This window comes from Alnus glutinosa, chromosome 6 (assembly GCF_958979055.1).
Source record: "Alnus glutinosa chromosome 6, dhAlnGlut1.1, whole genome shotgun sequence".
Classification (NCBI taxonomy): Eukaryota; Viridiplantae; Streptophyta; class Magnoliopsida; order Fagales; family Betulaceae; genus Alnus; species Alnus glutinosa.
Window position 1 is genome coordinate 25,290,369 of NC_084891.1, and position 23,110 is coordinate 25,313,478.

The 23,110-nt window shown below is 35.6% G+C and overlaps 3 protein-coding genes and 1 pseudogene across 5 annotated transcripts; 2 read left to right on the forward strand and 2 right to left on the reverse strand.

Moving 5' to 3' along the window:
• The first annotated feature begins 1,033 nt into the window (after positions 1-1,033).
• Positions 1,034-3,141, forward strand: LOC133870508 (rust resistance kinase Lr10-like; annotated as a pseudogene).
• A 147-nt stretch (positions 3,142-3,288) lies between these two features.
• LOC133870507 (putative nucleobase-ascorbate transporter 10) lies at positions 3,289-7,842 on the reverse strand. Its single transcript, XM_062307666.1, has 14 exons — positions 7,458-7,842; positions 6,690-6,787; positions 6,420-6,596; positions 6,225-6,325; positions 5,777-5,852; positions 5,603-5,662; positions 5,301-5,485; positions 4,885-4,981; positions 4,556-4,642; positions 4,395-4,453; positions 4,212-4,303; positions 4,032-4,109; positions 3,754-3,917; positions 3,289-3,655 (listed from the first exon to the last, which is right to left on the reverse strand). Exons 1-14 carry the CDS (start codon positions 7,588-7,590, stop codon positions 3,437-3,439), a joined length of 1,626 nt encoding a protein of 541 aa, XP_062163650.1. The 5' UTR covers positions 7,591-7,842; the 3' UTR covers positions 3,289-3,436.
• Positions 7,843-9,996: 2,154 nt separating this feature from the next.
• LOC133870959 (uncharacterized) lies at positions 9,997-15,882 on the reverse strand. 2 transcript variants are annotated; one of them, XM_062308267.1, is made up of 2 exons: positions 14,022-15,882; positions 9,997-10,616 (listed from the first exon to the last, which is right to left on the reverse strand). In XM_062308267.1, exon 1 carries the CDS (start codon positions 15,647-15,649, stop codon positions 14,072-14,074), a length of 1,578 nt encoding a protein of 525 aa, XP_062164251.1. In that variant the 5' UTR covers positions 15,650-15,882; the 3' UTR covers positions 9,997-10,616; positions 14,022-14,071. The 2 variants fall into 2 exon arrangements, with proteins under 2 accessions (XP_062164251.1, XP_062164252.1); XM_062308268.1 differs by having other exon boundaries at positions 9,997-10,635.
• Positions 15,883-21,759: 5,877 nt separating this feature from the next.
• Positions 21,760-22,887, forward strand: LOC133870086 (protein CYSTEINE-RICH TRANSMEMBRANE MODULE 13-like). Of its 2 annotated transcripts, none has more exons than XM_062307131.1 (3): positions 21,760-22,153; positions 22,308-22,491; positions 22,687-22,887. In XM_062307131.1, the coding sequence occupies exons 1-3, from the start codon at positions 22,105-22,107 to the stop codon at positions 22,763-22,765; spliced, it is 312 nt and encodes a 103-aa protein (XP_062163115.1). In that variant the 5' UTR covers positions 21,760-22,104; the 3' UTR covers positions 22,766-22,887. The 2 variants fall into 2 exon arrangements, with proteins under 2 accessions (XP_062163115.1, XP_062163116.1); XM_062307132.1 differs by having other exon boundaries at positions 21,774-22,153; positions 22,713-22,887.
• Positions 22,888-23,110: the final 223 nt, after the last annotated feature.

A 23,110-nucleotide genomic window follows, 5' to 3' on the forward strand; every position in this document is an offset into this window, starting at 1 on the left:
GGAAACCAATGACTAATTCCTAACCCAATGTCTGACGCTACTCCTGACATTGGGCGTTAAATCATGAGCAAATGGTCAAAGGCCCACAAGGACCCCCCCCTCCCAACACAACCTAGGTGGCTGGCCCCAAGAGGGAGGTAGCACCCATGGGGATTCGAATCTGGGATCAACTGAGCCCCCTTGGGATTATTCTTTTTGCTTTTACTATAGTGAAATGCACCGAATGGGCTTGGACTGAAGTACCTCATAACTAGATGCTTTGCTGAAAGTTGAAACTTTAATAAAGTAAATAGTAAGGTTACTATTCCAAAAAAAAAAAAAAAAAAATTGAACCATAAAAGCAACACCAAGTAATTACCATTTCTGCATAGAAACCGGAGAGAAATTGGGGAGTAGATGATGATGATGATGATGATGATGCATAGCAATGTACGTAGTTTCAGTTTCACCCCCATATTGTCCATGAGAATGAGATACCAGCAAGACGCTTTAGGCGAGATTCAATAAATTCGATGATTCAATAGAATGTTTAAAAAAGGGTGAAAATGTTACTCTCACAAAATATTGTATTCACAAATGTTTTATAAAGCTTATCTCTACTGCTGCCATTGAAAATTGTATAGACGTAATATTATAATTGATAGATTTTAGATATTGATATGTTAAACTATTAGGTGGGGGGTGGTGTTACGTTATAATGTTGAATTTTCTTTTTCTTTTTCTTTTTTAATTTTAATTAGAGGCCGATTTTGACTTCCAAAAGAGTTCTCCTACAGGATCCAAGCCGAAGTCGCAGAATAAATTACTTGGAAGAAAGCAAACAAGTAACATATTTTGACTGGTCGACTCATGGGCTTGACGGAAAACTCCAGTTTTAATTTGACAAAGTCATGGTTTCAAGTCATGGTTTTTGCTTGGAAACTTCCCGCAGAACGTTCCATCAAGAAACGTGTGGTAGGCTTCTTCATATTTTTGGTCAGAAATTTCCCTTTTTGCAAGAGCTCTGTCAAGAAAACGCGTCTAAATTAAGGGGATTTCGATCTAGACTCTAGTCAAAGTCCATCCTGAATACATATACTTTATGCTTGCCTTCTTGGTAATCATATTCATCTGATCTTCTTGTGAATTTGGTTCAAGAGCTTCTTACCAAGAAAAGAGATGAGCTCTCAGAATGGCAATGACGGTTTTGATAAGAACTTCGAAAGTGTCAGTAAAGGGTTTGATTCCACCATGAAATTGGCAATACTAGGTTCACTTGGTAAGTTGCTAGAAATGTTTGAATCCTTATTAAGGGACATCTCTTGTAGGCATAATTTAATCATCTTTTCCTCCATTTTTCAGTTTCAGGTCTGGTAATGGTCGCTGCAATTGTAGCCATTGCATATGCCATAATTGATTGCTTGAAAAAGGCAGGAACTGCAATTCCAAGTTATACCAGGATAGCCACCGGAGACACCGATAAAGCTTCAAATCCACATCCATCATCCATTGACATTGAAAAAGCAGAAACATCTCCTCTCCCCGTCCCCGTACTTCGGGACTCACAAGTTGAGCATGCAACGATGGAGAGATTCCTCAGCAACATGGCAAGAGAGAAGCCCATCAGGTTCTCTCCCGAGCAACTTGCAGAATTCACAGAAAATTACTCCACCATATTGGGTTCAGGTGGTTTTGGTGTAGTCTTCAAAGGGCAATTCCCAAATGGAGCGCAAGTGGCTGTCAAAGTGCTTAATGGTGAGTTGAATAAGCAAGTTGAAGAGCAGTTCATGGCAGAAGTTAGCACCATGGGAAGAACTTACCATTTCAACTTAGTCAGACTCTATGGCTTCTGCTTCGACCCTACGATAAGAGCACTTGTTTACGAGTGCATGGAGAATGGATCCCTAGACCGGTTCTTGTTCAGCAGTAACGACCAAGAGATGGAGTGGGAGAAGCTTCATGACATCGCAATTGGAACGGCAAAAGGAATAGCTTATCTGCATGAGGAATGCCAAGAAAGAATCATTCACTACGACATAAAGCCAGCGAATGTACTTCTTGACAAAAATTGGAATCCGAAAGTCGCGGATTTTGGGCTAGCGAAGCTTTGCAATAGAGGAAGCAGTCACTTACTACTAACAAACCGCAGAGGGACACCGGGATATGCTGCCCCGGAGCTATGGAAGCCTTATCCCGTGACTCTCAAGTGCGATGTTTACAGCTTTGGAATGCTGCTGTTTGAAATTGTAGGGAGGAGAAGAAATTTGATGATAATCAAAACGAGTCACGACAATGGCTTCCAAGATGGACATGGGACATGTTTGCGAATAATGAATTGGCCGTTATGGTGTCGCTTTGCGGGATTGAGGAGAAGAACAGAGAGAAGGCAGAGAGGATGGCAATGGTGGCTCTGTGGTGCGTTCAATATTCACCAGAAGACAGACCTCTTATGAGCACTGTGGTGAAGATGTTGGAGAGAAGCATGGATACTCCTCCGCCACCTTTTCCTTTTGAACAATTGGTATCTCCTACACCAACTCTGAACCTACATAATGGAACCCATGAGGATTCCGATACTTCATCATCATGGACAAACACTCTTGAGAAACCCAATTCTGGACCTATGCATAATGCCTTAGAGATTGAATTAGCTACTTAGTTCTGTAGATTCTGAATTGATTGTTGTGTATCTATCCATATGCGGACACTTAACAACATTCTTCACTATTGTTTGCACGCATTGATGTATGGTGTAATGTTTTTCGGGTTAACTTGAGATTGATACGTACGGTGAGTAATGTTGTGGAGAGGCGTGGTGATAGTAGAGTTAGGTGATGATGATTGATGAAGAAGAAGTTTGGGTGGAGGATGATGAGGCAGAAGATGTAGCCATTGGATCAAACAACGTCAGTCGATTTGAAGCTCTGATACCATAGAAGATAATCAATTGTATGTGTGTATTACTGCCTATTTGGATATGTTGTAGGCCTTTGTATACGAAACTGTAGCTCAGAATAGCAAAATTACTTCTGATTATTTTTATTTTTCCCTAAAGAACTCGACTACAGCACCATGCCTTCTGGTGAACAATTAAACTGTTGCACTTATAGAGACAAGATACCCCAACAATTTCAATAAGATCTGCAGATCCCTCCAACACTTCATTTCTGAGCCATGTTTGATGAATTTGACTATTAGACCTGGTGAATTTATTTGTTACTTTTTATTTGCTTTTAGACGTTTATAGTTGCTTTGTAATTGATATTGCAATTTTAATTATTTTTTCTATAGGAACAAAAAAAAAAAAAATTTAACAAGCAAACTGTTATGAAAGCTTTATAAAGATGGTATATTAACTACACAACGAAGTAAAAATTTCGTTTCCCTCTTTGATGGTGATGAGTGGAAGACCTGAACTGAAGCAGTAATAGTTGCAGGCGGACATTCTTTCATAGGCTTAAAGGGCAGGGAAAAGGTTATTCAGCCGGCATGGTAGCCCATAGAATTCATCATTCCTAACATCTGAACTGTATATACTGAACTTCTCCCACCAATTCAAGCCACTGTCTTTTCTACTGCTGTCAGTTTCACGAGAGAGCGAGCAATCCAAAATCAAAGCAACAATTGCAGCCACCGTTGTGTGGGACATGAAGATGACAATCACTATATCATCAAACTGCATGTTATTGAACAAAAATTATGTAAAATGTTATAATGGTGGAAACATTAACACAGATGTTGAATAACACCAGTTTTGTTGTTCAAGATTCTCACCCATCCAGAGCTGGTGCGAACGAGCCCAGACCTCAAACCTCCATGATAATATTCTCTGAAGTATTGTGGCACTGAAATGCCCATGAAGAAAGAAAATCCCAATATAAATTTGGTTCTGAAACTGTTCAGGTTACAGAATTGGAGAAAACCAAGACCGGCAGAAGCTGCAGTCGACGAGATTAACTGACGTTAAGATTCATTTTGTGTTGGCAGGGAAAAAAGCATTGAGCATGATGGCCTGATCATGGGGAAGTGAAATCTGAAATAGATATACATACAAACATAGCCGAAGAACACACAGTACAGAGCTGCTACAATTGGTAGCGGTATAGAAGCAAAAATTGCTCCAAATTTTCCTAGTGAAGGACATAAGGTTACCCACATTAGAAACGATTAAAAGAAAATACCAAATATAATGCAATAAGCATGAACTGATCAAGTTGGTAGAGATAGCATACCAAATACAGAGAAGAAAAGCATGAACCCTGCTGATATTTGGATGACTCTTCGACTTCCAACTCTTGTCAATGCCAATAGACCAGCATTTTCCCTATAAATGAAGCAAAACATAGTAAGGATACATAACAAGTAACAGTTTGTGTAGGAAAGAACTTCAGAAAATGTTTGAACTTCATAAGTACACTGATGCAGAAGCGCCAGTAACAGAGCCAAACATGCCATTGAGCAAAACTCCTATTCCCTGAAAATCAAACAAATTTCCCAAGTTATGAAGCAGTAAATCTTTGGTCTAAAATGAGGAAAAGAATCTCAGTATGTAACGAGATGCCACATAAACACATACCAGCCAGCCAGCTCCACGGCTAATGACAGAAGGCGGCACAGGTGTGGCGCTGCCATATCTTGCTGTTGCAAAAAATGTACCAGTAGACTGCAAATAAAAGGGAAACAATGCTGAAAGTGAGAGATTTTTTTGTTTTGTCTTTCTTTTTCTCTGATTTCAGAGTGATGAAAATCTGGTAAAACTACTAGCTGCATACTAATTTCGCTCCCAGAAATAAATCAGAGAAATTGGAGGCAGAATTTTATTTATTTATTTGTGGATAAGGTGGTGACAGAATAGCTAGCCAATAAACAAGAAATACATGAAATCGCTGTTGTTAAGAGGTGAACCTCAAAAAGTGAAACAAAAGAAGCGGACATCATTGCAAAAGCTTCTCCGGCATGAAATGTGGGGCTTCCCCATTGAAACGGATAAGGAATATATATCCTGCAGGTAATGACACAACATATATAACAATGTAGTCCAAATTCTATGCAGGAACGTGAAAAATATAGGCCAAGTTCTCTGAACAATTTATGGACTTCCCAAATAACTGGGAGAATTCACACCCTGAAGAGCTTTGAATAAGGGCATTGAATATATATGAGAGAGAATAAGAAGAAGATAACACCACAATGTCCTGTCTCATATAACAACCATATATGTGGCATCGTTTGCACTAATTCAAATTAAGAAGAGAGAGTTCTGTGGTTTCAAGATGAAAAAGAAAGCTTAACACTTTATTAGGTGGTTTGAAAAATCTCACCATGGAGCTGCAGTGAAGAGTCCAGTACGATCTGTGCGGCAACTAATCTCAGTCTTTGCAGGTTTGTTGTTGTACACACCACTTGAAGTGAGAAGTTGTGCATATAACCATGCAATTCCAACTGAGAAAAGCACTGCAAATCGATCCCATATTGGCCTCTCTGGTTTCAGCAATTGAGGAAGATACTGCAAAATCATAAACGGACGCCAGAATTGAAAAAAAATAAAAAAATTACATATTACAGATAATATACATAAAGCACATCTACCACTTTTAATTATTTGGTCAATTAAGTAACTTGCCTGTGAGATGAAAACCATAACAAGTAACCCTGGAAACCCAACTTCAACACATTTTGCCAGCTACAACAGAGGAAAACAACAAAAACAGGAAAAGTTTTGCAAGTCAAACAAAGAAACCAATGCTTCTTCTCAACATTAACTTGGGGCAAAGATGAAAGGTTTAGGAATCTTTACCATGGGGAAACCGAGATGATAAAGCCCAAAACCCGTAAAAGTTACATATGGAACAACCGAAAGAGGGCTAAGAAACCTAATCCAGCAGTTAAAGAATTCCATGATCAGGAAATAGCTAACATATTATTTGAAAGTAAACTAATTAACAAGACCTGGCTTATGAAATTATCTATCGAGCTACAAAAAAGTTCAACAAAATACAGAGACGAATTCACCATCTATTTATGTCAAGCAATAAGTGGAGTAACTCCCACGTGTAGGCGGATCGACTCATCAAGTTCCCATTGAAATAAGATTCACACAAGTAAAAGCACTTGACATTCATTGGTTATTAGGGGACATCCCAAAAACGCCCAGGTCATAATATGGCTTTCAAGTTAAGTTCCGAATTGGTTGATCCTGCCAAAGGGAGTGCCATTCAAGACACTTTCAACCATGGATAACATACCTTACAGCATTCCTCCAAATGCCTAGAAACCCCATAAGCATCTGGAAACCTGAAGTAACAATTAGAGCACCTTGTATCCCTCTCATAGTCTCTATGAACCTCTGAAAATCACCCATAAGGCAAAGGGATAACCAAAATTACAAATAAATAAATAGAAATACAGAATGGCCAAAGAAATGCATAGAGATATATCACCTCATGAGGATCTTCAAGTCCCTGATATCTGCGTGCTAGTACAATTGAAGTTGTGGGTATAACGTATGAGTATGAACCAGCAACTACAGCTGGGAGTCGGGTCCCAAATAAAGACTGCAAGAGTGTGTTAAATCCTGAAACGAAAAGTAAGGTCTGTATCACTCTTGCCTTCTCAGCCTGTGACAATAAAACACCTCACTCAAATCCTATAAGTAGACAAATTAATCAAGAAAAAAAGAAAAAGAAAAAGAATTGTAGCCTAATCCTTACATCATCACCTCCCATTTGAGGAACAATGAGACTTGGAATCAAAGTGGTAATGCCAAGAGTCAAAACATAATGCTGGAATCCCAACACAACAGCTTCCGCTGCATTATGATAGAAATATAAGTCCTTCCTATCATCCAATTCTTTTTTACTTGAGTTACCACAAAAACAAAAATACTATGGATATTGCAGATGTATTTTTTTTATGGGTAAATCTAATTGATATGAGAATCAGTATAATGAAATCAATAAAGGAGGAAAGTGAAAGATATGTAAAAGGGTAAACATAACATGATCATGAACAAAAATCAATGAACTTCAATATTGGGACATCGCTATAAAATCTCAGATCCAAATTCAAGAACTTAAATGAAGCAACTTGCATCCTCTCCTTTATTTGTTCCTTCGGATTTTTTGGCGAGGCTACTGTCCAGAATCTGAGCTGGGCTAGCAGACAAAAACATGATAACACAAACTTTCTGCTATAATTTCAGGATCTGATTTTCCTCCACAAAGAAAGCAGCCTCTGAAAAAACTATACTAATTTGCATATCAGTCAGGCAGTATTACATTATTCTCTCTCTTCTTTCGTTCTTCCAGAGAACGAAACACGGCCTTAAAAAGGCTCATGTAAAATTTCTGCTGGGAGTTAAAACAAACGAATGGAAGGATCAAAAGAAACGGAAATATATGATGGAAAAAAGGAAAAAGAAAAGCAGTAGATGCTTAATATAAGAAAATGATATGAGAATGATGAGAAAGAGCACAGACGCCATGGAGGAGGACTGTTGATGCAATACTGAATGCCAGGTAGCTGCTCCTTCACTGGGTGTGGTTGCACCTCCTCTGGCTTTTTGTTGCCACCGCCATTATTGCCACCGTTGCTGCCACCAGCTTGAGCCATTGTCTCTTTGACAGATTGTCACGTACAAAGGAAATGAGAAGCAAGCGGAAAAGGTTTATAGAGGAAGGAAAGCTGATAAAAACTGTGCCAACCACCAACGTTCTTCATTCTGATGGAGTCGACCGTTACATATATATTTGTAGATGTTATATAATTAAATCACCATTTTAATTATGATCAGAATAATAATCAGAATTAAGTAGAGTGATCATACTCATAATGGAGTGATAGATTCGATATATTGATGCAATTGAGGCAATTCTTTTTTCTTTTTTTCATTTTTTCATTTTTCGAGAGGCAATCTTTTACATTTATCCTACTTGCACAAAACTTGATTATTTTCCCGACCACCAATCCACCTTCTAGCTAGTTGTTAGAACCGTTGCAAAAATTAATTCATTGATTTATTTCCCTTAATGACTGATCACATCATTTTGGCATAAAAATCCTTGTCTTTGCTGCTAGGTGTAAATTATCATTTCTCTCTCAAAAAAAAAAAAAAAAAAAAAGGTAAATTATCATTAATCACGATGATTCCCATATGCTTATTTCCTTCAATCCCCGATTTGCTGCCACGATCAAACAGGTCATGTATCAAAAGGGTGCGGAGATATATGCTATTTAGCATTCTGCTTCTCACGTCACTGAAAACATAATTCTTCCACTTCCGTAGTATAATATAAATAACTAGAAATTTTAAATGTCACTTCATGTCTTTTTTTAATCACCAAAAACTGATGTGATTTTTAAAATTATTATCGAATTAAAATTAGAAAATGTTAGATTTATAACACCAACACAACAAGTGCACAACAACCCCTCACATAAGGGTGAGTCCCACACACTGAGGCCCACCTTCATGTGAGGGATTGTTGTGCACTTGTTGTGATGGTGTAGTGCAGGAATCAAATCCCATTAAAATTTAACAATAATTTATCACAAATTTAATAATAATTTTTAAAATCACAAAATTTTAAGAGAACACAAGAAGAACTTCATGTCCAAAATGGACCAATACATTCTTTGTTGTTTGTCCGGTAACCCCATCCCCTCAATGGACCAATACATTCTTTGTTGTTTGTCCGGTAACCCCATCCCCTCAAGTATGAGGGGAATTTTTTATTTTTTTTAGGTAGTTGTACAAAGTGACTAATATGATATATATATAAAAAAAAATAAAAATAAAAATAAAAATAAATAAATAAATAAATTATATAGAAAAGTGGAAAAAATTTGTATTGTAGTGAGTTTTTTTTTATTTAAATAATAATAAAAATTATTGATGTAATATAAAAAGTAAAAAAAAGTTAAGAATGTTTGAAGTTGGTTTTTTTTTAGAGAAGTGAAAATAAGAGAAGGGGGAGGGGAGAGGGTTGCCAAACGCGGCCTACCCTCTGAACTTTGGGTCAACATTCTTGAGAATTTCTAGAATATTCTATCACTTAGAATTCATTAAATTCTGACAATAATTTTAAAAAATAAATGATTAGGATTTTGTCAGACCAATATTTATGGCTTTTACCACCTAAATATTTAGAGTAATACTTATTGCACAACTTTCGTACAACTTTAACAACTTTTTGTAAGATCAACTATTGGATATTTAAGACCCACAAATCTAATGGTTGATCATAAAAAAAAGTTGTTAGAATTTTACAAAAATTATACGAAAGTTGTGCAACAATCATTTCTCTTGCTCTAAGTAGATTGAGTGGCAGAATCAAATGGTAATGATAATATCTTTTGTTTTGTTCCATCTTTATCACATGAGCTGATACTCATCACATAAATCAAAACGTAAAAATCATTTCTCTTAATCTAAGTATGATCGAGTGGCCGAATCAAATGGTAATGAGAATATCTTTTGTTTTGTTCCATCTTTATCACATGAGCTGATACCCATCACATAAATCAAAACATAAAAATCACAAAAGATTCATCTGTTAGGTAAATTTATATCATGGTATCAAAATTTATCACTAAAAAGAAAATCAATTTTTTCAAAATAAAAACAAAAAAAACAAAATACGTCAAATCAAAATCTTATAGATTTCCTAAATTTCCAAGGATAACTCCATTGTGACTCGTCATGAATAACTTGAGGACAAAAAAGATTACATAATCAGTTTTTTTTTTCTTCTTCTTTCTTAAGCGATTACAAAATCAGGTTGATTGCAACAAAATAATACCCGACAATAATGATGGCATATTTATTAGTTACCGGTTATTATTACATGGTATTGATTTGCAATAATTGCCTATATTAGCAAGACTTGAGAGACAAGTATTTATTTCAGAATCAAGATTTAAAATTTGTGTATTTAACCGTGTACATAATGTAATATTATATAATTTTTTTTAAAAAAGTATCAATATTAATTTCATATATACTATTAAATGTACTAATTTTAAATATTAATCATAAAATAAATATTATCCATATAATTGGAAATGAAAAGGGTCCTGTTCCTTGTAATAATGACCGTGGACACAGTCACACAGGCTTAAAGGAGCTCAATGGCCCATCTAGAAGAAGCCAAGAAGGGCTTACAGCTGAGGCAAGGAAAGAAATACTGCAGAAGCTATTGCATAGCAAAACTTGAGACAGAATCAAACCCCATAAGCTACTTGATGGTGATCAGAAAGCAGATTCAGAATATGAATTGAAGCAAAAGGACAGCTCTTTCCCAAAAAGTAACCAAGTGTAATGGGAATTCATAAGTGAACAGTTTACCCAGAGATCTTCCGCCGGAGCGACAGGAAGTTTTTCACCAGAGAAAGGTAAATTCATATTGTTGTTGCACAGCACAGTGCCTCACAAACATTGATCAAAGAAATCAAATGGCCACTGAGAAATGGAATGCCTGGATATAGGAATAGTAAGATCAGAAAATGCAAAGTAGCAACTTCCACTATACAAAATATATTTCTTTCTTCCCTTTCTCTTCCAATCTCTTGTTTCGGTGTGTATCAATATATAACTTCGCACGGTATCCAATCCCCTTTGCCAGCCACTTCTATCAAACCTGCGTTGAAGATGTCAAACTAAAGGTTTCGATTGATAATTAATCTGAATAACCAGAAGAGTATGAGGAAGTTGTAGAGATTCTGAAGTTTCTTTTCCACATTTTAATCAGCTGATTGAAGCACACGGAGTAAGCAATGAAATAAAATATCATTCATCATCAAAGTTATTGAGTTTATGCCACACTAACCTAATTTTCCAAGGTGATATTCTTTCACGAGAAATATAATTTCTTTTCCAGAAGGAAACCATGTAAACGGGTAGCTACAGCATAAAATTGTTTCACGTTTAACGCAGTACAAATTCAGGGGACAGTATAATTTGTTGCTAATAATAGATCATGTTTTACATTGATCTTTGGACAACTTTTGCTTTTGCTTACTGTTGAAAATACTCACGATTCCAGACTAACAGAAATGCTATTTCTCTTTTGTAGATAAGGATAAGGAAAAAACAAAAGGGAAACAAGGGTTCTATTTCACTTTAAGCTTTAAAAAAAAAATGCTATGTCAGTTTAAGCTCAAAATTTCTCCCTGCAGATAAGAAATGTGGCATATATACAAAGATTCTAAAGTTCTAGTAGTTTTTAAGCTTTAGTCCAAGTCCAAAGCTAACATAGTAATTCTATAGAATATTGATATTTAACTTTTTTCCATAAGTATCAATATTAATGGCTTAAGAAGGGGTTGGAATCACTTCTAAAATCATGCCACCGTAAAAAGATGGGCTTAATCAGTGTGCAAACCAGAAAATAACACACCCTCGGATTATTTTTTTACTACCAGTAAGGTAAAAAAAATTTAACTGGGCCACCTCTCAGCCACCATAACTCTCTTTTGCAAGCCTCAGGAGAAGTAGATGGGTCTGATACAGTTACAGTCAGTGAGGGGTGATGTAGCTATCCTTCAAGCCCTATGTTAGCCACATGGTCTTTTTGCTTTTTCTCGAGTTAATTGTATGCCCCACTAATTATTTAGCTGCTGTTGGTATTACTTAAAATCCCCTCTGTATTCCACATATGTCATAAGCTTTTACAACTTTCTATTCAATTTATTGATCACCTCTCACTCTGCTCTCTTCTTTCTATAAGGTACTTCAGGTTGACATTCTTGAAGAGAAAAGAGTATCTTGCAGAATTTAGGAGAGGCCTCAGAGAACCCAAGGGTTTTTATGGACTCTCTTAAGCTCAAATGCAGGACATCCAGGCCACCCATTCAAACACACATTGAGCTTGCAGCGCAGAAATCTCTATCCTATTGCTACTTCTAAATCTATGCAAGTACCAATTTTTGTATATATCTTCGATCCCATAGTCCATGAATTTTATTAGTAACTTTCAACTTCTTGAAATAAGTTGTTTGTTTATGAGACCTTAATAATGTGAACTCAAAATCAAAGCAAAATTTCTTTGAAGTCAGGTATGACCAATTATGGGCAATATGTACAAACGGAATCTGTGTGCATGTCATGTGATGTTATTCACTAATACTCTAATCAAGAACTATGCTGTGTCTTTAACACTCCCCAAAAACTATGATCTGTCTTACAACTTCTAAATTATTTCATTAAGATTTTAGTGCAAGACATAAACATTCTTTAAGCTCTGAAAATAACAAGTCAAGATCATCAATAATAATAAACTCTTATTAAAACCAATGAATATGTACTCCAATCACCAACGAAGTCTTTCCCGTACGATTAGCATGAACCACTAATAAGCCAATTGCGTTTCCTACATTTCTAAATTCTAAGCTCTCACTAAACTCAAAATTAAAGAGCTAACACGTTTCATTTTTCAAAACACTGTCTCACACTTGCCTCAGAACCTATGAGTCCCACTTACATGACTAACTAGTTGCTGGCCTATGACCCAAAATAACTTTATTCATTTCAGTCCCACACCTCAGAGAACTTCATGTAACAACTCTCATGCACATCCTACAAATATAGTTGCTGAAAAACTTTTTATCAGAAACACATATAGCAGATTCATAATGTACCATTGTGAATGAATATTTCCAACTATCATCCAGTCCAGCCCCCACCTTATCCAATCAAATGGTGTAATCAAAAGACAAAAGGGAACAACACACAAAAGCCCACATATTCTACACATGTACCTCAATGAGCCTCAAATTTTCCTACAAAATTCTTTCAACTCCCAGTAAACATGCATCCTAGTGTCCTGCAATTCCCGTCGTTAATCATCCCCAAAGATCAAATTCTATAATTCCTATAGATTTGTACCCTTCAAATCAAATGCATCATATGCAGACACATTTATGTTTAAAAACCCTACAAATTACTTCTTCACATTTTGTGCTGTTCATTTTTTTAGTCATGTTTAAAATTACATGCTTTTTAAAATATTTTGTTAAGATAATGTTGCTTGACCACTTTGATAATATATGATTAGCTACCTTGCATAATCTAGAGTACCATATAATTTGATTTAGGAACAACTACACAAACTTCAGAATATGGTGCATTTAATATGCTTTCTCAACATATAATGAAACCACCGTCAATTTTCATCAACTTACTACCATCATAACAATCCAAACTAAAGTAATATGGTTTCCAAGATCATAATATCTCTATCGAATTAAATACATAAAGTACCAAAATTAGATCAAACAATTTTCCTCTAAGAATGCCTTGGAATGCAATAAACTTCCTAAACCTCACATTGCTTTATTTCTGGGTTAGCATATGATTATAAACAATAGCTGCACCTTGAAGAAAGAAAGAATGTTAATGATTTATAAAAGTAAAAGCAACTCTGTCATGAAAAAAGAAACATGATTATTTAAAATATCTGTGGCTTGAAGAAATAATGTTAATGATTTGATATCGGTAAAAGCAATTCTGTCGTTTAGAAAAAAATAAATAAACATTTCTGTTTCCAGACAATGCAATTATCCAATAGCCTGTGCTCATGGAAAGAAACATTATCATTTATCAGCCTTTCATTTAAGACAACCACTACGTAAATGACACTCACATGATGGGTGTTTTGTTGGTGCAGCATACAAAGTTGCAGCTACATTTATATGCTTGTTGATTATCTTCTTAAACCATAACATTAAGCAATTATTTCTCCTTCTGTTCCTCAAGTTGTACTACCACTAGATAATTCAAAGAACCCCATCAGTGCCATCACCATGCTAAACACATAGTTCAAAGCATCACCTCTTCATAAATGTAAATCAAGTATTGTTTGTGTTTCCAGGCCCCAGCGCATCATAACAACAAACAACCAAATAAACAAATATATTCTCAAATAAGTATTATGCTACTCAGATTCTAATGATTCATAGTCAAAACAGAAAAAAGGCATTGTTGATATTTCTTCATTTTCATTTTCACGCATATTGAAAGCAAGGAAACAAGTTCTTAGTCTCACCAGACTCAGCACCACTGCACAAAGCCGCAAAGCATTTCCAACTACTCCAATTACTTGGAGCTCTGAACCCCACCAGCATTATCATCAGGAAGCTCTCCTTTCCTCACCCAAACCATTCCAACACCGGTTTGCTGCCGTACTTCCCGGTGACCACCAAATCGCCCATGACCCCTGTACTCCCTGTTACCGCGATTAACACCCGTGTTCAGCCTCGCCACTCTAACATTTACTCTTTCTATCCCACTGTTTATCGACAAATCCCCAACTCTCTGTTGAATCTCCGCCGTCCAATCCCCACTCTCTCTCCTCTGCCTGAATTCACTCCTCTTTCCCTTCGATTCACCATCCCTTTTCACCCGAGCATTCTCCTTCTCGGTGATCACGCGCGGCGCCTGTGCCATACTGTCCGTCACCTCCTTCTTCTCCTCTTCCTCCTCCTCTTCCCGAACATTTACTCTTTCTATCCCACTGTTTATCAATAAATCCTCACTCTTTCTCGTCGGCCTGAATCCACTCCTCGTTTCCTTCGATTCACCGTCCCTTTTCACCGGAGCATTCTCCTTCTCGGTGATCAGGCGCTGCGCCTGTGCCATACCTTCCGTCACCTCCTTCTTCTCCTCTTCCTCCTCCACCCTAACATTTACTCTTTCTATCCCACTGTTTATCGATAAATCCCAAACTCTCCGTTGAATCTCCGCCGTCCGATTCCCACTCTTTCTCCTCCGCCTGAATTCATTCGTCGTTACCTTCGATTCACCGTCCATTTTCGGCCTGAATTCACTCCTCGTTCCCTTCGATTCACCGTCCCTTTTCGCCGGAGCATTCTCCTTCTCGGTGATCACGCCCGGCGCCTGTGCCATACCGTCCGTCGCCTCCTCCTTCTCCTCTTCCCGAACATTTACTCTTTCTATCCCACTGTTTATCAATAAATCCCCAACTCTCCGTTGAATCTCAGCCGTCCGATCCCCACTCTTTCTCTTCTGCTTGAATTCACTCCTCATTCCCTTCGATTCACCGTCACTTATCGGCCTGAATTCACTCCTCGTTCCCTTCGATTTAAGGTTCCTTTTCGCCAGAGCATTCTCCTTCTCCGTAATCACGCGCGGCGCCAGTGCCATACCGTCCATCACCTCCTCCTTCTCCTCTTCCTCCTCCTCTTGCCTAGGTTTCATTCCCTTCTTCCTACTCCAGGACTCCTTCCTGTTTTTTATCTTCTTTTTCTTCTTTTTCTTCTCCTCCTTCGATTCCTCGCTCTTTTGCTCCTGCTCAGCACTCACATTCACCGTATCAACAACCACCGCTACAACCTCCAATTCCTCGGGCTTCGCAGGGCTCACCTCCACCGCACGGCTATTTCGTGAACAATTTGGTTTCCGATTCCGACCCCCCGGCTCGTAATTGATGCCACTCCTTCCTTCAAGACCCCGAGGTCCAAGCTTTCGCTTCTGTTCTTCTTCCTCGAGCTTTTTCTGTAGCTGAAGCTTTCGTTTCCGTTCTTCTTCTTCTTCCTTATCTCTCTGCTTCCGCTCTTTCTCTTTGAGCCATCGTTCCTGGAGCTGAGCGAGCGTGACGTAGTTGGAAGGCAGAGACGGATAGTTCTTCACCTTCTTCTTCTCCTTGTCCTCCATTGGAAACCCCACCACGTAGAGAAGCAGAGAAAGAGAAAGAGAAAGATCTAACAAACCAGCTTCAACAGGAGATATGGAGGATTGAAGATAAATTAACCAACACGATACTTGGAGCGCAAGGAGCTCCTGTTTACAGTTTACTTGACAAATGCTTTATTCTAACCCCTTTTACACTGGGCTGCGCCTTTGGATTGTTTTCGGTAAGAGAAAATGAGAAATGATTCTTTTCTTTGTACGATGCATCTCTTTTCTACATCAATGTTTACATGAAGATATTTATGGGTTCAATAAATCTAATAATTAATTTATAAAAAAATTGTATAAATAATATATATATAAAAAAAAAAAAAAAAAATGTACATATTTAAGTATTAACATTTCTTTTTGATAATACGACAAACACCCTTTTATCCCACTACAATTTGTCATTTCTATTTACAGGTGGGTTTGACGCGCGCTCCGATTTCATACATTAAAAAAATGCAACTTTAAACCTAAACCCCCAAAATGAATTTGGAATTATGCTTTTTAAAAGTTACGATATAAAAATAAATAAATGTAAATAATTTGTATTTTTAAATTGATACTTTTTTTTAAAAAAAATACACAATTTAAGAGCCTAAATTTCGATTTTAAATATCGAATTACGATTTTGCAAAGCATTTAACTGCGTATTTAAAAATCATATTTTCAAACCGTACATTTTAAAATGCTAATGAAAAATTGTTGATCTACCTTAATTTTTTTTTCTTAACAAGTTTGATCCAAAGATGGATTGGTAGTGCTTGCAAGCATAATAAATAATAATAATAATAATAATAATAATAAAATAAAAATGTGATTTCAAGCATTATTTTTTTTAGAGAATCATACTTAATTGTTCTCTTATTTTAATTTTTTTTTTTTTATAAAAAAAAAATCTCATAATTTAAAAAGATGTGATATGATATTCTCATTTATAATACTAAAATAGTAATGTTACTCTTCACACTCATTTTAATTTGCATTCACCAACGTGATGTGTTTTAATTGGTTTCATATATCATTAACTAAAAATATAACACGATGTAAAATAAATTTGATAAATAAGTGTAAAATAGAGGGTGTATAAACAGGATATTTATTAACCACTAATTAATAACCACTCACAATCACTGAAAAATAACTATTAATAACCTTAATCATATGAAAACGGATGCTCTCCGATTCAAATGAACATAAAGTATAATGTAAAAATAAAGATGAAATTGTGGTCGTACATAGAAAGAGCTTTAGTAGATGTTAATCATTTTTTTTTTTTTTTTAGTACAACTCTTCTTTATGCAAACTCTTGCAATGAGGCATGAGCCTTTGGTATGTGAGAAAAGATTCTTTGACAATGGAGTCGGTCTCAGCAATTCAATCCACCACCTGGTTAGCATTTTCGGATTTGAAGCAGTCCTTAAACATGGTTACTTATCTAGTTATCTTGTTTCTATAATATTGTGGTTACAAGAAATTGCATGTTGCTTTTTGAAATATTGGTGTGTGTTTGCTCATGTGTGTTTTAGGGAGCTTCTCTCTTTCTTTTTCTTTTTCTTTTTTTTTTTTTTAAAAAAAAATTATTTAAATAAGTGTTATTATCAGAAGTATACAAGCGGATACGATTAGCGGTTATTAGTTAAAACCGCTAACTACTACTGTCTAAGACGGTTATTAAATTTTAAAAACCGTAACCATCTCTTTCTAGGCAATTAGCAGTTATTATTTTTATAACCAGCGGTTTGAAAATCGCTTTTTAATTTTGGCTTTGGGCTAAGTTTTTGGCAGGTTTTAATTTAAAATATATATATATATAATTTTTAGACCTTTTGGTATAAAATTAACAAATCTAAAATATTTATTTAAAAAAATACAAATCCAAATAACCAAATACTCAAAAGCATTACAAATTCAAGTAACCAAATACAAACAATTTTTTAATATATGTATATTAAGGGTAGGCGGTTAGTGGTTACTAACCACATTTGCCTACCCCTAAAACTGCTAACCGCATTCGCCTAAGTGGTTAGCGGTTATGCGATTAGCGGTTGCGGAGAAGTTATAATAACCGCTCTATTTGTACAGGCCTAGTTCTTATGTTAGGTAAAGGTAAAAAATGTTTTTAGAAGTATGATGTATTTTAAGTTGCTTGTTAATATATTTATTTTAAGAAGATAAAACAAAAACATTAACAAATATGACATTGAAAAGCGGTTAGTAGTTAATAACCGGCATTCAATAACCGCATAACCTTCGGTTGCTGTTAACCCTGTTGCAGCCCCCCCCCCCCCCCCCCCCTTTTTATTTTATTTTTTCAATTTTTAGTTTTAAGAATTTATTATTATTTTTTTTTTTTTATTAAGGGTACCTTTTTTATTGCAAAATTTTAGTAATTTGGGATAGACTTCGATGCAATTTTTAGTTTGGGGGGACATCGCAAATAAATGATAATTTTGAGAGTATGTGTACTTTTTCCAAACAGAAAACACTTTTCAAAACACAAAATATTTTTTAAAAATTTCTCTTATATTCCCTTTGTTTATATGAAACAAAACAAATGCTTAATTTAGGAGAGGTAATAACTAACTTATTCTTTAAAAAATTAAAGAAAAAAAGTAGGATAACAGTATAACAGCCCGAAGATGAGGAGTAGTTGTGCGGCCACCTTGATGTGGTGGGGGTTGCTACTAATCAACCACCTAGCTTGGCTGACTTTGTTTGTTTCTCTTCTAAAATTTTTAAATTTTAAATTTTTAAATTTATACAAACAGGTCTCCACACCTCTTTGGCGTTTTCTTTACCGTTGATAATAGCTTAAATGGAAATATTTATTTTATTAAAATAAACATTATCCTAACTTATTTACACTATTTCTTATATTTTATAATTAGCTTGAAAATATTATCCAATCTTTAGTACTTAGCATAGAATGATTTATTGACAAATGATATTTGTACACATTTTTTTATTCCCATTTTGTATATATAATACTTCTATGATTTATTAGTGCTTCTGCAGCATTTGGGACATTGAAGAATGGATCAAACGCAAGAGGCTACGTGGAGGGGTCAACCAAAAAGACAAAACCGAATCTGAGAAGAGGACCAACAAACAAAGAAGGGAAGCAAAGTTGCAGGAATTAAACAAATCCTGTCAAGGGAAGCATAGCTGGGTGAGTGGCTGGGCAGCAATGCCAACGACGAAACAATAAAATAAAAAACAGACAATTGCTGAAGCAACAAGACAAAACAAAAAGAGGAAAGTTGCAGAAGCGGTTTGGACCAAAAAAGGAAGGAAATCAGCTGCGAAAGAAAAGCCCAGCTTCTTCATTTCTTCTTCAACCAGCTGGAGTACTCCTCGTGCGCGCATGGGTCGGTTGTCCCACAGGAAAAATCGGAAGAAGACATCACTTATGGTCAAAGAAGGAGGAAACGACAGCCAAAGAAAAGGATCAACAAATGAAGGAACGTAGAGGAGCTGAAACGTACGTGAAGGCCCAAGAGAAGCTTTCCTTTGAATATATTGTGAGAGATTTGATTTCAGCATTAATAAGAGGGAATTGCTCCTCGCGGGGGTAACTTAAATTATGAATTGCTCTTTTTAGGATTAAAATTAATTTAGAGATTTTTGTGATTGGTTAATTTATAAATCTCATCTTGAAGTTAAATTTCATTAAAAATTTTGACAGATTTCTTTAGGGGTCACGTTAACACCAATAAAATAACGATGCGTGCACTGGCAGAGCTATTTAGGAGCCGTGGAGGCCTTGGCCCCCCAAGCCCTAAGATTTTTTCTTAAAAAAATAAAATAAATAAAATTAGAGATAATTTTTTTTTTTTTTTTTTTTTTTTTTTTTTAGTTTTGCTCTTTTTCAATTTGACCCCTCCAAATTCTTAATGCTAGCTCCGCCACCAGACACGTGTAGATCATAATAAAATAATAAAAATATAAATAAAGAAAACTTAAAAATTATTTTCTTGAAAAAAAATTAAAAAAAGAAAATAAATGGCTGCGGGTGGACAGCCACCCCTAGATGCCTTTTGACATTATTTTTTATTTGTATCTTTTGATATTGTGATTTGGTTTGTATTTATTATTGATGATTTAGACTAGATATTTGATCTACGACTTGGGAGGTGGATTATTTTTTATTGAATTAGCTTCCTAATGGCTTAAAGATCCGTTTGGGTTTACGATTTTAAAAAGTGCAATTTGAAATAACGATTTTAGAATATACAATTTGAAAAAATGGTTTTTAAAACATAGCTAAGCGTTTGGTAAAAGAGAAATACTTGGTTGTACACTCTCATCCCACTCTTATCCCACCCTTGTGTACTTGGACCAATAATGTGAGAGATAGTAGAGAGAGTATAGTGGGACCCTATTTTTTTAACAACATTATTGGTCCACGTAGACAAAGGTGGGATAGGAGTGGGATAAGAGTGTACAACCAAGCATTTCTCTTGGTAAAATTGTAGTTTAGCATTTAAAATCGTAAATTAGCCTTTAAAATTCTGTATTTTCAAAAAAGCATACTCTTACCTGTGATTTGAAAAAACAGATTTTCTATGTTAAAAAATGCAGTTTCTTAACGTTTTATATTCTATGATTTGATTTAAAATTGCACTTATTATCTACGAAATCGCAATCATAAACGCATCCTCAAACAACTCATTCCAGGCTTCAATTGATCCCGAACGTGCAAAAAATACAAAATTAAATCATGGCTGACCCGAACTAGAAAACCGATTCAGATCTGTCAGCGTGCGGGTTGGATGGTCTGATCGTGGGTGGGCATGCAGTCTGAAGCATGGGCTGGGTTGGGCTTGCAGGTCAACTTGGGCAAACAGATCGGGCTGAAACTTGGGTAAGGCAATTAGGTTGACTAGGCTTGGGCTCGACATTGGGTTTAGGCTTTGAGAACAGGCTGGTGGGCTGTAAATTTTGTTTTTGGGCTCGGCTCGAACTGGGCTCAGCACACGGGCTAAAATGGCATCATTTGGTCTTGCGTAGAATTACTCATTTGATAATGGCGCAAAGGCGCCCAAGGATCTCTCAAATAAATGTTGGCCACATTGATCATTTTCAATCTACTTTTATCATTTCATATATATATATATATATATATATAACGTTAAATTATGTATCAATAATTTTTTTTAAAAAATAATAAGGTAAAAATTGAGAATGAATTTAATAGAGATCACATAGAAGAAGTGTTAGATCGAATATGGGATTTACAAAAAATCACGCATATGTATCAATAATTTTTTTAAAAAAATAAGGTAAAAATTGAGAGTGAATTTAATAGAGATCACATTAAAAAAGTGCTAGATCAAATATGGGATTAATTTACAAAAAGTCAAGTGAGAATAGTATCACCAATACTAATGTTACATACTACATTTTTATTTTAAAATTATCTTACAATATTGATGTGACAGTCCTGACAAATCTTTAAATTTTTCTTAACAATAATTAATTTAAGGGTTAATTACAACTATTACATACCGAAATAAAAATACAATTTATAACACTATCACTATGTAGTTTTGTTTTTCAACAATCTTCATTTTATTGGAACATCACAATTCACAAGTTATAAAATTTGAAAATGGATGTATTTATGTAATGGGGTGTACGTACATATACAAAATGAACATGCAGTCACTTCATTAAATTTTTTAAAATGAGATTATAATATATATTATATACACCCCTACATTAAATATTTTTAAATGACATAATATTATATACACCTCTAGATAAAAACAAAATAAAATATCTTTCAATTTATCTCAGTTTCAAATAAAATGGAGAGGATCCCAGTAAAAGTGAATTAATAAATTGTAATTTCTTTCTGGTAGGTACAAAAAAATTGACAACTTGGCCTTTCTATATATTTTGATTTTAATATTTAGAAGTTGATGGAAGAAGTTGAAAATTCAAAATCCATAACCAAAATGTGGTGAGAGAATATTGTCCATCAACGATACTATCATTAAAGCTCTTACCTAAGGCATCATATAACTTAGTTGATAAGCAATGGTCATTCTCTTAATACGGGAACAATAAAAGCAGAAAAACAGCAATTCCCAAAAACTATACTACTTTCGATGATATATAATGCATGAATAGCAACGAAGGGTTACGTTTGTTTCTCTTAATTAACCCTTTAACCACATACCATACAAAGAAAAACGCGTTAATTAGCTTCACGAGTACACATTTATTGTGCCTTATTTATTTCCAAGAAGGCACGTATTGGTTGCTCATTGAACAGACGAATAATTAATTAAGCTTCGTTCGTATCACCACCCCGGCCCCTGCCTCGCTAACCCTTTTTCCTATATATAAAGGAGTGATCCCCATTTCCTTCTTTCATTGTTTTGCTTTTGCTTAAGTGTTAACTAGCTAGGGAAAGGAGGAAGATCATGAGTTACTACCAGCAACAACCACCTGTGGCGGCTCCTCCTCCTCAAGGTATGCTTTCGTTTTGATGGAGAAAACCTGTTATGCATGTACAATATTCCGTGAGTTATGTTACATGGAAATGTGATTGTTGTTGGTGTTTGGCTTTCTGGTTTTTTTGAGTTGTGTATATGTATACGCGTGGGTTCATGATATATATGTATAGGTTATGTTCCTGAGGGATACCTTACAAAGGATGCTTATCCTCCTCCTCCACCTGGGTATTCGCAAGGCTATCCTCAACCTGGGTATCCGCCGGCAGGTTATCCTCTACCCCAACCTCAGCCTCAAGTTGTTTACACTCAGGCGCCGGCGCCACCACAGAAAGAGGTTGGCTGCTTGGAGGGATGGTTAGTCTCTGTGTGTGTGTGTGTGTGTGTGTGTGTGGATTCATTTCCTTTGAGGCGGGCATGGTTTTGGAATTTAATAGCAATTATCTGGATTCCCTCTAGTTAATTAGACGCTTTAAGTAAGATTTATTGATACATGCATGCATGCTTTTCATATCCTTTTTTATGGCAAGAGTACTGGCTGCATGGCTAAAGCTTTTTCATCGTTCTTGTCTCTGCAGTTTGGCCGGAATCATCTGCTGTTGCTGTCTGGAATATTGCTGTATCTAATTAAACAGAGAATTAATGCTTTATTTGATCAGATAAATTAAGGCTGAGATCTTATCGATCTGTACTACTTTTGTTGACTCATACCAAATTACATAGGAATTATGCTGAAAATTAATATCTTGCGGACGTCCTTGATTGCAATTTGGGGTTTTCATGATGACAATATGTTAATGTTGGATAATTGCTTTTGCAATCTCGCAGTTAATTAATTAATTAATTAGTATCTGTTTATATATTTCCAATTAACGTGGGTTTCGAACTTTCGATTGAAGAAAGTTATAGGCATGCAGTACTGTTGAGAAGAGAAGTTAAATAAATTAAAATAAATATACTTATTTGGAGGTGACCC

Bases quoted from the DNA above. Each gene is read 5' to 3' on its own strand.
- LOC133870507 (XM_062307666.1), bottom strand. From the start codon at position 7,590: ATGGCTCAAGCTGGTGGCAGCAACGGTGGCAATAATGGCGGTGGCAAC. The intron at 6,788-7,457 runs GTCTGTGCTCTT...ATCATAATGCAG, and splicing joins CAACAGTCCTCCTCCATGGC to CGGAAGCTGTTGTGTTGGGA. The intron at 3,656-3,753 runs GTGAGAATCTTG...AATAACATGCAG, and splicing joins TTCGCACCAGCTCTGGATGG to TTTGATGATATAGTGATTGT.
- LOC133870086 (XM_062307131.1), top strand. From the start codon at position 22,105: ATGAGTTACTACCAGCAACAACCACCTGTGGCGGCTCCTCCTCCTCAA. The intron at 22,154-22,307 runs GTATGCTTTCGT...ATATATGTATAG, and splicing joins GGCGGCTCCTCCTCCTCAAG to GTTATGTTCCTGAGGGATAC. The intron at 22,492-22,686 runs GTTAGTCTCTGT...GCATGGCTAAAG, and splicing joins GTTGGCTGCTTGGAGGGATG to CTTTTTCATCGTTCTTGTCT.
- LOC133870959 (XM_062308267.1), bottom strand. From the start codon at position 15,649: ATGGAGGACAAGGAGAAGAAGAAGGTGAAGAACTATCCGTCTCTGCCT.